General features: G+C 37.1%; 1 protein-coding gene across 1 annotated transcript in view; it reads left to right on the forward strand.

The window, feature by feature from the left end:
- ATF7IP2 (activating transcription factor 7 interacting protein 2) overlaps positions 1–12,675 on the forward strand; it is a 73,956-nt gene that overhangs the window by 39,412 nt on the left and 21,869 nt on the right. Inside the window, exons 6-7 of the mRNA XM_019650879.1 lie at positions 2,353–2,495; positions 8,286–8,382. Coding sequence (XP_019506424.1) covers positions 2,353–2,495; positions 8,286–8,382 — 240 coding nt within the window. The remainder of the gene's footprint in view (positions 1–2,352; positions 2,496–8,285; positions 8,383–12,675) is intronic.

Below are 12,675 nucleotides of genomic sequence, written 5' to 3' on the forward strand. Positions count from 1 at the left end.
CATGTATGCTTGTAATTACTTCCCCTGTCGCTTACCCTATAAGAACCCCCTGCAGACTCCTGCATGGGGCCGATGCCAGTTTTAGGCTCAACCCCAACAGGAAAATAAAGCTGCTTGGTTTGGACATGTGCCTCAGACTTGAACTCCTTGGAGAACCTTTCACCTTAAACAGACTCTTAGTTGAAATATAGATATTAAAGGCTGCAAGTGAGGGCTCAGAAGGAAATTAGCAACATGTTATTGGAAACTGGAGGAAAGGGGGTTCATGTTACAGAGTGCAGGAAGCTTAGCTAAAGTGTGTTCTACAGTGATATGGAAAACAGAACTTATAAGTGATGAACTCCGAATTTCATTACGCCGACAAGATTTTTGAGCAATGTGTTGAAGGTTTGGTTTGGTTTCTTCTTATAGTAAAATGTGAGAGGAAAGAGATATATTGAAGGGAGAACTCTTTAGCAAAAAGTTACCAGGAAGATTTGATTTTGGAAATTCTGAGCCTATCCAGATTGCAAAAGATCCTAAAATTAGGAGGTTCACTGTCAGAAAAGCATGAGGTGGAGAGAAAGCCAACAGTTTCACGATAAGCTTTTGCTACTGCCTTGGAAAGATGAGCATGTCAGAGTACTCAGTCACATGGAGAGCTCTTTGAAGAGAGTCTGCATTCATTCTCTTTCAGTGGGAGTTACCCTGCTTAGATTTACCATGTAGGTCCTGGACTCCTTCTGTGAGCTCCAGTTCCAATGACGGTTTACTCTTCGAAGTCTTTGAGGTGCAATTCTGGTTGGCTTCATTCTTCTGGCTCCCCTGGATCTCTTGTTCAGCCCCTGCTGGTGCTGCCTGTGTTCCCTAGAGATGTGGGTGGGGAGTCCAGGAAACATTGGCTTCTGATCGCTGCCACTGCAGTAGATTGGGCCTGCAGCTGTTCCAGATGTGGAGCAGGGACACTGCTGATGCTTCAATATCCATACCCACCACTGTCACCAGTGGATTTGGCCTGCAGCTGTTCCAGGTGCAGAGTCCAGGGCATTGCTTCCTGGCTGGGTTTTGCCAACATTGCTACTGCCGCCTATTAGGGCCACTGCTGCCCCAGGTATCAGGTGGGGACTCAGCTGACACTATGGCTGCAGTGAATCTGGCTGCTGATTCTGCAGGTATGGAAGGGATTAGCCACCCCTACTCTAGGTTTGAGGAGAAGGATGGGTCCCTGGTCTTTCCGGCACCCAGTGTAGGATATATGGATAATAAAAAAATCAACTCGGGGAACTCATTGGAGTGTTGCTCCTTCATTTTGAGGTCCCCAGGAAGTCTACCCTCTTCTTTCCACCTTTCACAGGCATTTTGGGATTATCCGTGGAATTATTTCCAGGGTATTTAATTGTGCTTTAGAGGGGAGGAGCAGGGAAAAGTGATTTTATGCCACCTTGTCCTAGAATTGAAAGAATGCCAGTATTTTTTGCTATTGTTTTCCAATGTTGTTTGAACCTGTTTCTGCATATATAATCTGTACATGTAATATATTGGGTTGTTGGAAAAGTCATGACATGTTTTTTCTGCTTTTTGTTGCAAAAAAGCATCATGACTTCTCCGATAACCCAGTAATAACATTTCTGCCTTTGTATACTTGCATTTTTGTTCATCAGAAAAGCCCATGAGTTGGGCAATCAACTGATCCTTTTATATTGGTTAATATACACATTTGTTTTAAATACTGCAAGTTCTCAACCAAAGCATGGTCTAAACGTTTCAGCTCCAAGTTTTAAACAAAACTCATTAAATGGAAGAGCAAGCTGAAATTTTATTTATTTCTAGTCTTCACTTATTACCAAAAGTATAACGGAATTTAAAAGCCTCCTTGTTAAATTCTAATGTTTATTAGTTCCTAAAACTTAGTCTAATAAAATGTGTCTATATACTTAGGTGTTTCCTTTTCCTTCTTTCCATTTAAGCTAGAAAGTTGATTTGTACTATTATTTTCATTTCTTTGAGTTTTTTTTTGTTTTTGTTTTTGTTTTTTAGCTGAGCCATCCTGCCACCTGTTGGCAGCTCAGCGGCAGCTCAGCTCGGGCCAGACTCGAACCTCTGTTGCTCAGAGCTCAAACCTTTGAGTGAGCTCTTAACCAACTGAGCCACTCAGCCGGCCCTGAAGTTTGTTTTTTTATTCATTTTTGCAGAGAACAGCAATCATGGTCATCAGCTATTGAGATCCATATAACTTAATATATGTTTTGCCATATATATGCAAGATTATTTTGAGAACATTTTCCAAGTGAAATTTTACCTATCATCTATTTTGTGTGGAAGAGCACAATGGTGACCCTCCCCTTACTTGCTTTTTCTCAACCCATTTAACAGGGTGCAAATTCAGAGATCCTGAATTTGGACAGTAGTCCAGAAGAAAGAAAGACTTCTGTGAACTCTGAACCTTCCAACCCATCAGGAAAAGCAATTGAAAAGATTGATTTGTCACAGGATCATGATGAGGCTGTTTCTGAAAGGTAGGCATTTCCACAAAAATGCATACACTTATTTATCTAAAAAATATACACACACACACATATACATATATATGTAAACATACACCCTTTTCTCAATTCAGCATAAAGTAGCTTAAAGCTATGAAGCTTTATTTAGGAATGGAGGAAAGAAGGAATGGAATTGGTTCTCCAAAGCTTTTATCATTGTTTTAAACAGTACTAAATAAAATTTTGAATTGGTTAGGTGTCAGATTTTCATTGTGATGCGTTCCATCTTTGGTATATTGATCTTTGGTATATTGACTGGAGTGATTAACTGGAGCACTCCAGTAGTTTCCAGTTGCTACTCAAGGAAAAGTCGAAGCTCTATTAAACAGCGGTTTAAAAAAATTAGAAGAGTAAGACTAGGAAAGTAAGTAAAACTAGGAGAAAAGTCCCTAAAATTACATATGCTGAAAGTATTATCATGATGACTTCAAATTAGAGTGAACAGGTTAAATTATTTGCACAATTGAGTCACAAAGCAGCTGAGACACCTAATTTCTGATCTAGTCTGAAGGATTTGGGGCTGATAGGGAAGAAGTAGTTTAGTTTAACAAGGAAACATGAGTGTTTATCCTGGCCTGGATTCCTGTTCAAGGAGGTGGGGGTGCATTTTAATGAGTTACTTTCTCCTCACTGGTGATTCTCAACAGTTTTGGAGCTTTATAATAGTATTTATTTACTCTTAACGTTTACGCCTTAAAATGTCCTATGGTTTTCCTTTATATGTTAAATTATGCCTCAGCTTTTAAAAAGAGGAAACTATATAAGCAAAAATAAGTGAATTAAATGATGCCTGTTGTTCGAAGAATAACACGCTTTCCCCCAAATAACTACGTACTCACAGATGCTGTAAGACGAAGGAGAAGCAATACTTATCTACACCATTTGCAATAGATTGTGGGTATTTGGGAATATACATGCAGTTTTGAATCTTTGGAAATCAGGAAAAAAACCTAATATTCCATAGCATTGAGGCCCACACTTCAGTTTTAAGTGAGAAGAGGCTGTGAAGAAGGCATTTAATTTAGTTGGTGAAAGTATGAGTCTTCATTTAATTTAGTTGGTGGAAGTATGGGTCTTTGTTGTTGGCACTTGTGGATGTATGTGCTAAAACGCAAAGTGACAGAAAGGAAAATAAAATGCTGATGATGAAAATGAAAAAGAAGCATATCTCTATGATGTGAACAGTCCACCTTAACTCCACCATAATGAAGAAAGAACCTGAAATGTATGAAACTGTTCCAGACAGCACTCTCAGCCCAGGGTGAGTGTGAGAGTAGGTGTCACAAATATGTAACTTGACCCTCATGGGTGGGTTCAGTGGTAAGTTTTATAAAACAGTTAAGGAAGAAACACCACCAGTTTTAAACCAGCTACAGCAAGTCCTTGAATAATGTGGTTTCATTCAACCTTGTTTCATTAAAATGTTGATGAGATGTAGGAATTTAATTCTTGTTTATATCCATTAGCCTATGGTAAAATTGGTTTCATTACAGTCATTTCACTTAAAATTGCAGAACGAATTGACAGTGTTAAGTGAGAACTTACTGTATTCCAAAGAATAAAAAAGGAGGGGTTATTCTTCAGTTCATTTTATGAGACTAGATACTAAAATCTAGTGTAACTCCGATATTGAAGTCAGTTTAAAAACTTTACAGAAATGGAAAATTACAGTCTACTTTTACCCATGAAATAGATGCAGATATCTTAAATAAGATACTAGTAAACCAAGTTCAACAATTCAAAAAGGTCGAGTTTGTCCCAGGAAGCTGCAGTGTTGGTTCAACAACAAAAAAATCAATTAATGTAACTTGCCTAGAGAAGAATCATCATCAGCTCACAAAAAGTGTAGGATTTGATAACATATCTTTATGATTAAAAACAAATTTTTGGCAAACTTGGAATCAGAGGTAACTACCTTAATCTGATAGAGTATCTACTAAAACTCTAAAACAAGTCTGATGGCCAAATATTGAAAATACTCCCTTTGAGATACAAAATAAAAGGATGCCTGCTGTCACCACTTTAACATTATACTGGATATGTTAGCTAATGCAAAACTAATGAAAGCAAACTAAAAATATAAAGGATTCTAAAAGAAGCAACAAGGAATATTACTATTCTTTGATAATTGGTGGTCTGTATGTAGGAAATCCAAAGTAATTTACCAATAAATTATCAGGATTAATAAGAATTTAGCAAGATTGCCAAACGTACATATATCAATTGTATTCCTATATATAAGATATAAACAACTAGGAAATGAAATATTTAAGAATTCCAAAATCACCAAACATCAGGTACCCAGGAATACATTTAACAGGACATGTAGTAATTTCTGAAGAAAATTACAAAACTTTGAGCAATATTAAAGAAGAATTCAGTGGAGAAAAGTAGTACGTTTATGGTTTGGAGAATTATGAAATGAATTATGAAGCATTATGAAATGTTTTTCAGTCAGTTCCCCAGTGTGTAATTTTATGGAACTTGACAAGCTGATTTGATTCTAAAATGTATATGTAAATGCAATAGGCTAAGCGGTCAAGATATCCTTTAACAGAGAAGCAAACTGAAAGGAATTTGCTATCTGATGTCAGAACATAAAACTACAGTAATTGGATAATGTGGTATTGGCAAGTGTAGGATAATGTGATATTTCCAAATAGAGCAGTGTAGCAGAGTCCAGAAACCTATGTGTATGTGATATGTGATGGAAGTTGTAATGGCAGATAATTTGGTAAATGATTGACTTGTAGTAAATGGTGTTAATTTGCTATTCATGTTGGAAATATGAAAGAAATTGGATCCCTATGTCAGGCTATACATAAAAATCAATCTCATGTTAAGGATTAAGGAACTATCTAAAGGAAAATTACAAAGCTGTTAGACGGTAATATAGACTGTCTTTAAGAACTTCAGATAAGGAAAGATTTCTTAAGACACAAATACCTTTGCCATAAAAGAAAAAAAAATCAGTTTTACCACATTAAAACTAAAAAAATGAGGCATTATCTAGAAACTATGAAGATCTGAATACCCCATCCCATCATATATACCCTACCTAGAGACATGTATACCTATGCAATAGGACATATGTATAGGAACGTTCATTAACAACATTTTCCATAATAGCCAAAAACTGGAAGAAAAAATATGCCCATCTACAGTTGAAAAGAAAAATAAATTGCAGTAAGTTGCAGCCACAAAACATTATTGAAAAGCAGACACAAAATAATAGTGAGATACCATTCAAATGAAGTTCAAAAATAGCCAGTAAAAAAGGACCATTATTTAGGAGTTCAAAGTGATGGTAAATCTAAAAAGTAAAACAAGGAAATTAGTACCATAAATGCTCGTTTCGGAGGAGATTTATGATATAGGATGGAGACATGGATTTCTGAAGTGCTGATAATTTAAAATGTATTTACCTGAGTGGTAGCTATGTGGGTGCTAGTTGTATACTTATTTATTAAGCTGAACATGTATTTTTAATTCAATTTGAAAATAATTATCTATTAGAAAATTTAGATTGTTTATCTTTAATATAATTTTACTGCTATATATAAGTTCATAACTACAGTCCTATCTGTTTTTTTTGTGTAAGATTTTATTGGGGAATTGGGGGAGGGGAACAGCATTGGGGAATCGGGGAAGGGGAACAGACAAATTGCTGTCCTTTTGTTCTTCAGTCTAGTCAGTCCTATCTATTTTATGGTCCTTTCCTCCTCTATGTGTCTGTCTCTGTTTTAGAATTCTTGTAGATTAATCTTTTTCTTCCTTTCTCCACTACCTATTAATTATACATCATCTTTCATCATTCCTTTAGAAGTTATCCTAAAGATCATGATATGGATTCTTGCTTCTAATATTAGACTCTAATATGAATTGCTACTTTTACCATTTTGTAGGCAATATTTGACCTTAGAACGTTTTAACTCCATTTACTGCTCTTTCTGCCATCTTTCATACTTTTTAATTTTACATTATTTTAAACCTTAGAAAATAATATCACTATTTTGTACAGTTATTATTCCATCTGGGATCAGTTTGCTTCTGCCTGAAGAACTCCATTTATTACTTTTTTTTTTTTCTGCTCAGGATAAATTGTCAGTTTTTATTTGTCTGGAAATACTTTCATTTTGACTTGGTTTTTTTTTTTTTTTTTTTTTAAAATTTTTTTTGGGGAATTGGAGGAGAACAGCATTGGGGAATCAGGGAAGGAGAACAGACGGGTAGACAAATTGCTGTTTTGTTCTTCAGTCTAGTTGTGGAGGACGTCGCTTCACTGGCCATGTTGATATGATCATTGCGCTCCTCCGGGTGAGGCAGTCGGTCACCTGTCATTGATCGGCCGCTCATGTAGCTCACGGCAGCCTACTGCAGCCCGGCTGCAGCCTACGTCGTTGCTGGCGACTCACAGCAGCCCAGCTCCAGGATGAGCTGTTTTTCATGATCTTAGCTGTAGAGGGCGCAGTGTCACTGGCCCTCAATGTGGGATCCAAACTGTGGCCCTGCTGCTCAGAGCTGGTGCTCCCAAGCGAGCGCTTAACCAACTGAGCCACTGGGCCGGCCCTTGACTTTGTATTTACAGGATATTTTAACATGGGTGTTGAATTGTAGGTTGACAGTTATTTTCTTTCAGTACTTTCAAGATGTCACTGTCTTCTGACTTCTATAATTTCTGTTGAAAAGTTAGGCAGTCATATTGTTGCTTCTTTGAAGATAATGTCTGTATTTCTATAGCTGCATTTAAGATATTCTACTTATTTTTGGTTTCCATCAGTATGGTGCTAGTTATGGGGTATTTTGTTTTGCTTTTTAATTTATCCAGATTGGGGTTTATAGTCTTTGATCCTGTGGCTTGATATCTTTTATCATCTTTGGAAACTTCTTAGCAATTACCTCTTCATATATTGCTTCTATACCATTCTATTTTTTCTCCCCTGTAGTATACTAATTACATGCTTCTCTGTACACTCCATCTTTTTTGTTTTCCATGCTATGGTCTGGATATTTTCTGCTAACTTATTTTTCAGTTTAATAATCCTTTCTTCAGCTAGATATAAGTGGCTGTTAAGCCCATGTATTGAATTCTTAATTTCACTTTACTTTTTCAGTTCTCCCTCTCCATTAGATTCTCTTTTTATAGATTCAGCTTCTGTGGTGAAATTCTTCATTTTATCATCCATCTGTTAAACATTTTATCACTGTTATTTTCTGACCTATTCCTTAATACTTGTATCTGGGTTACTTTGAGCTCTGTTTCTATTTGGTATTTTTCTTACTTTACCTGCTAATTTTTTGTTTGAATCTTGGACATTGTATATTGAAAATTGTAGAGGCTCTAAATGATGTTATCTTCCATCAGAGTGGGTTCACCCTCTACGCTGGCAGGCAGCAGAGAGAGGGTCACAGCCTCGTTTGATGGTTTTAAAATATGCCCACATATTCTTTGATATTCCTTCCTTTAAAAAGGTGGAGCCTAATTCCCTTCAAGGGCTATACTTGGTGACAGCAAACAGAATATGGTAAAAGTAACATTGTGGAACTAGATCGTAAAAGTAGTAGCTTCCTTGCTTTCTCTTGGGTTACTTGTTCTGGGCACATTAACTGCCATGATAGCATGGCAACAAGCATAGGTTACTGGAGGGCATCAAGCAACCTATTCGGAGTCCCAGATGATGAGGCACTGTGTCAGCAGCCATGTGAGTAAGCCGTTTTAGAAGCGGAACCTGCAGCCCCAGTCACACCTTCACATGAGTGCAGCCCCTGCCAAGCCAACATCCTGACTGCAACCTATAAGCGATCCTGTACCAAAATTCCCAACGATACTGCTCCCTACTTTACCCACAGAAACTGTGAGGTAATGGTTTATTTTTTTAAGCCACTATGTTTTGGGATACATTGTTACATAGCAGTAGATAAATAGCACATTTCAATCCAATAGGGAATTGAGCAGAACTGAAGCTGATTTGCAATTTGTATAAGACTCAGTCTGTTCTGATTTTCTGCCATTCCTATGGTGTAGCCCTTCCACCAAGAAGCCTGGGGTGTTTCCTGTGGCTCCCCTCTATGGCCGGTCTTGTATTCCAGTTTGTGTCTCCTCCGTACAGTACACTGTGATTTCAGCCGCTTTGTGTTTGGCTTCTAGCATTCCTGAATGGCTTAGTTGACAGAGATGTCTTTAAGAGGAACACCAGTGGGCAAATGCCTACCCTTCTCTATACCCCACTCCTCTCTGGGACCTTAGTTCCTTCAGTCCTGGCTGCCACCACAGCTTTCTAATGTCTTCAAACAGATATTTTAATTTTTTATTTCTTAAAGAAAAATTTTCATATAGCTTCTCAAATTGTTCGAGTGTGGGAGTGGCTCCATTGTAGCTGTTCTACATAGCAATTTATGTACTTTTCTATACATATAATTTATTTTAAATTTTTAAAAAAAATTTAAGAACTAAAGGAACTTTTTAAAAACTACATAAAAGAAATATGTTATCCCCCTTATTATTATGAGTCTAGAGAAAGCCATGAGATTTAAATGTTTTGTCTGAGACCCCAAATATTGAAGAAATTAATGCCATTACTCACTTTCTAAGTCTGTACTAATGGTTGGATTTAGTTTAAGCATTTTTCTTTTTACATTGTGAAGAAAACGGGAAAGGCAGTAACAGCTGAGCTGGAGAAGCTCATAGAGGAGAAGACTTATGGACCAGAACACATATTTGAAATAGAAGGAACTTGCTTAAATAGGAAGAAAATGTCTTGATGTGCAATCATTTCCAAAGATGAAAATGTCAAGGTCTGAGGCACACAAGAACAGACCACTTCACCAGTGTTGATTGAATGAAACAATGTTATCTAAAAAATAAGTCTTGCATGGGATGTCACGTAATGTTTACAGAGATACAAAGGAGAAAAAGCAGTTACCAGCCACAGTATTTTAAGAAATTTCCTGCTGTTTTGCATGTGCTCCTTCATATTTATTCTTTATTAACATTCATCTAATCTTAATAATAAACTTATCCCTCTTTTACAGATGAGGAAACTGAGGCATAGCTTCTTGCCCCAGACGCTCAGCTAGTGACGAAAGGTCCCTGTTTCTCTTAGTGCTTAGCTCAAGCCATTATTACAAAAGGGCCAGTGCCCCCCCCCCCATAGCTTAGCTACCTGAAATCAGGCGCTGTTCTCGGAAATCATATGCGTGCGAATATTAGGATGTATGCAGTTTCAGCTTCTCTATTAGACTTTGCCTTAATTTACCTTACCCTGCCCAGAAAAAGTCCCAGCTCAAGAGTTCTCCCAGTAGCCCCCCATAACAAAGGATACCCAACTATAGCTTGAACAACCTGTTAATTGTTCCGTACTTATAAACTATACTAATAAATAAGGTTAGTTATTAACACAACCCTGCTATTTCAGCTTCTGTACTAACACTTTGCTAGGACTAGACCCTTGTCCTGTAAGATACTTTCCGCCTGTGTGTGGATATATATAGTTTCAACATACATCATCCCCCTGGAACTTTCCACCTCAGAATCAGCATCCCACAAGTCTATAAAGGTTGGGACTTGTTAACAGTTTCTGTTTGCCTCAATGGAATTACCCTGCCTCAATGTACCCCTGTGGTTTTTGCTTTTATAAACCCTACCCAACTTCCCTTCAGGGCTGCAAGGTCTTCGGAGGCACCAGCCCCCTCGTAGCCGCTGGCTTTGCAATAAAGACTCCCTAAATTGGCATAATTGTTACCGTTGTCTGCCTGACTCGCGAGCTTTGCTTTACAACACTAGTAAATAGCAGAGCCAGGATTTAGACCCAGACAAATTTGTCTCCAGAACCCATGTTCTTAAACTATTATAATATTACCTGGAGGATTTTAATTACTAGTTTTAGACACAGAAATTTTTCTCCAAGGTAAATGCAAGTGAAAAACATATATTAGTGCATCCAGATGACCATAAAAATCATCAGTGTCCTTAGTTTTCCTTCCAGAATGTGGTTCACTTAAAAAAGAGCCATCATTGGTAGCAGTCAGTGGAACAGTTTATGTATCTTTAAATGCTCATGGAATTCCAGTTAGTTTCCAGATTTATAGATGAATTTCTCAGGATAAAAATTAACAGCTTTATACACAGAGAGAGTTATTAATAAAGTTAATTAGCATAATACCTACTGAAAACTATACAGACAATAAGTCTATTTGGTGAATTTTGATAAAGCAAATACATTGTGAAATATCACGCAGATCAAAAACAATGCCAACAAACGGCATCCAGTCTGGCTTATGCCACATTCCCCGTCCCTAGTCCCACACCTACCACACCAACCTAAGTAACCGCCGTCCAACTTCTAACGCCATAAGTTGTTTCTGTTTGCTTTCCACCTTTACATAAATGGAATCATACTCAATGAAGTCTTTGGTGTCTTGCCTCTTTTGCCCAGTATTATGTGTTGTGAGATTCATCCATGCTGTTGCTAAGCAGCAATAATTTTTCATTATTGTTGCTATATAATGTCCATGATATGAATACACCACAGTTTAACCATTCACAACTGTTGAGGGGCATCTAGGTTGTTTGCAGATTGGGGAATTTATTCCTAGTGCTGCTATGAACATTTCTTTGTGTGTCTTTTGGTGAATGTACATATATATGTTTCTCTTGGACATTTGCCTAGAAGTGGAATTGGTAGGCCATAGGGTATGTGAATTTTCAGGTTTTCTTCTATTTAGCAACAATAAATATAGCTACAGTCTTAATTCATACGATGACTATTACTGGTAGAAAAAGATATACAAAATGAACTTTGTAAGTTTTGTTAGAGGCCAAAAAATTGATAGAAGAATAAAACATTCTTGATAAAATTTAGATCTGAACATTTGTTTTTGTTTATTGAACTTAGAAATAAGGGCTGTTGTCAGAATCTCTTATTGATAGATTTGATATGGGAAATGTTATTGAACTAAATCTGTGTTTTAAAATGTACATTAAAAAAAGTTGATTTCACAAAATGAAAATGAATGTGTAGGAAATGTCTGCTTTTGCCCTCTTCCCATAAAGTAGTAACTGCTAGAGGAATTTTCTTTCTTTTCTGCAAACAACTGGAAAACCAGACTGGAAACGAAAATTGTATTCAGACATTGTTCAACAGGGAGCACAAGACTATATGATCCCTGGGAGAAGGGAAGCAAATGAAATGCACCCTACCATTGCCCCAGCTTACTGCATGGAGGCATTTCCCAGGTTGAAGAGCAGGGGCAGGAAGATCCCAGTCTAGTTGTCTTGCTGCATTTAGATCAGAGATCGGTGAGTCTGAGTTGGCTAGAATTTATAAGGCAGTACAATGAAGAGAGGATATTGCATAAAGAGAGAGCTCTGAATCTTGGCTGAAAACGCATCCATACATGCAAAGTATGAACTCCAAGAGGGTAGAGAAAGAACCATTGAAAAGAAGAAGGCCAGACTTTTCTTGGAGGTTGCACAGGGCTCAGAACATGTTGCTTTTCCACTGTCTACAATGAAGAGACAACATCATGGAGCAGCAGGTGGAGTCCTTAGATGGGTATAGCTAGTGGGGCTGAATTAGTCCTAGACTAAAGACTGCAGTGGGCCTACCCCCCAAAACTAAAGGGACTCGAGGAATCAAACTAATCCTGAATAATTCAACTGCATGACAGAACAGAGTCCAACACTCTTTGAAGGAATCAAACATCATCCAACAGTGTAAATGTAACAATGTCTAACATCTAATAAAAAATTACTAGGCATGCAAAGTAGTGGAAAATATAACCCTTAACAAGGAGAAAACTGAAATACTTAAAACATACATAGAAATAATATGGTTAATGGACTTAGCGGACAACTACATAAAACAGTTACTATCAATGTGCTCTTCATGTCCAGCAATAGAGCAGAAAATATGAACATGATGAGAAAAATGGAAGATGTTTAAAAAAAAATAAAAGACCGAAATTGAATTTCCAGAGACAAAAAAGACAACTAAAGTGAAAAGTACATTGGATAATATTAACAACAAAACAGATAATGATTTCTTTTTTAAATCAGTGAAATAGCAACAGAAACTGTTCAAAGAAAAGCATGAGGAGAAAAAAGACTAACAAAAAAATAAAGCATCAGAGCTATGGAACACTATCAAGCAGT

Source organism: Hipposideros armiger, unplaced genomic scaffold, assembly GCF_001890085.2.
Source record: "Hipposideros armiger isolate ML-2016 unplaced genomic scaffold, ASM189008v1 scaffold_149, whole genome shotgun sequence".
Classification (NCBI taxonomy): domain Eukaryota; kingdom Metazoa; phylum Chordata; class Mammalia; order Chiroptera; family Hipposideridae; genus Hipposideros; species Hipposideros armiger.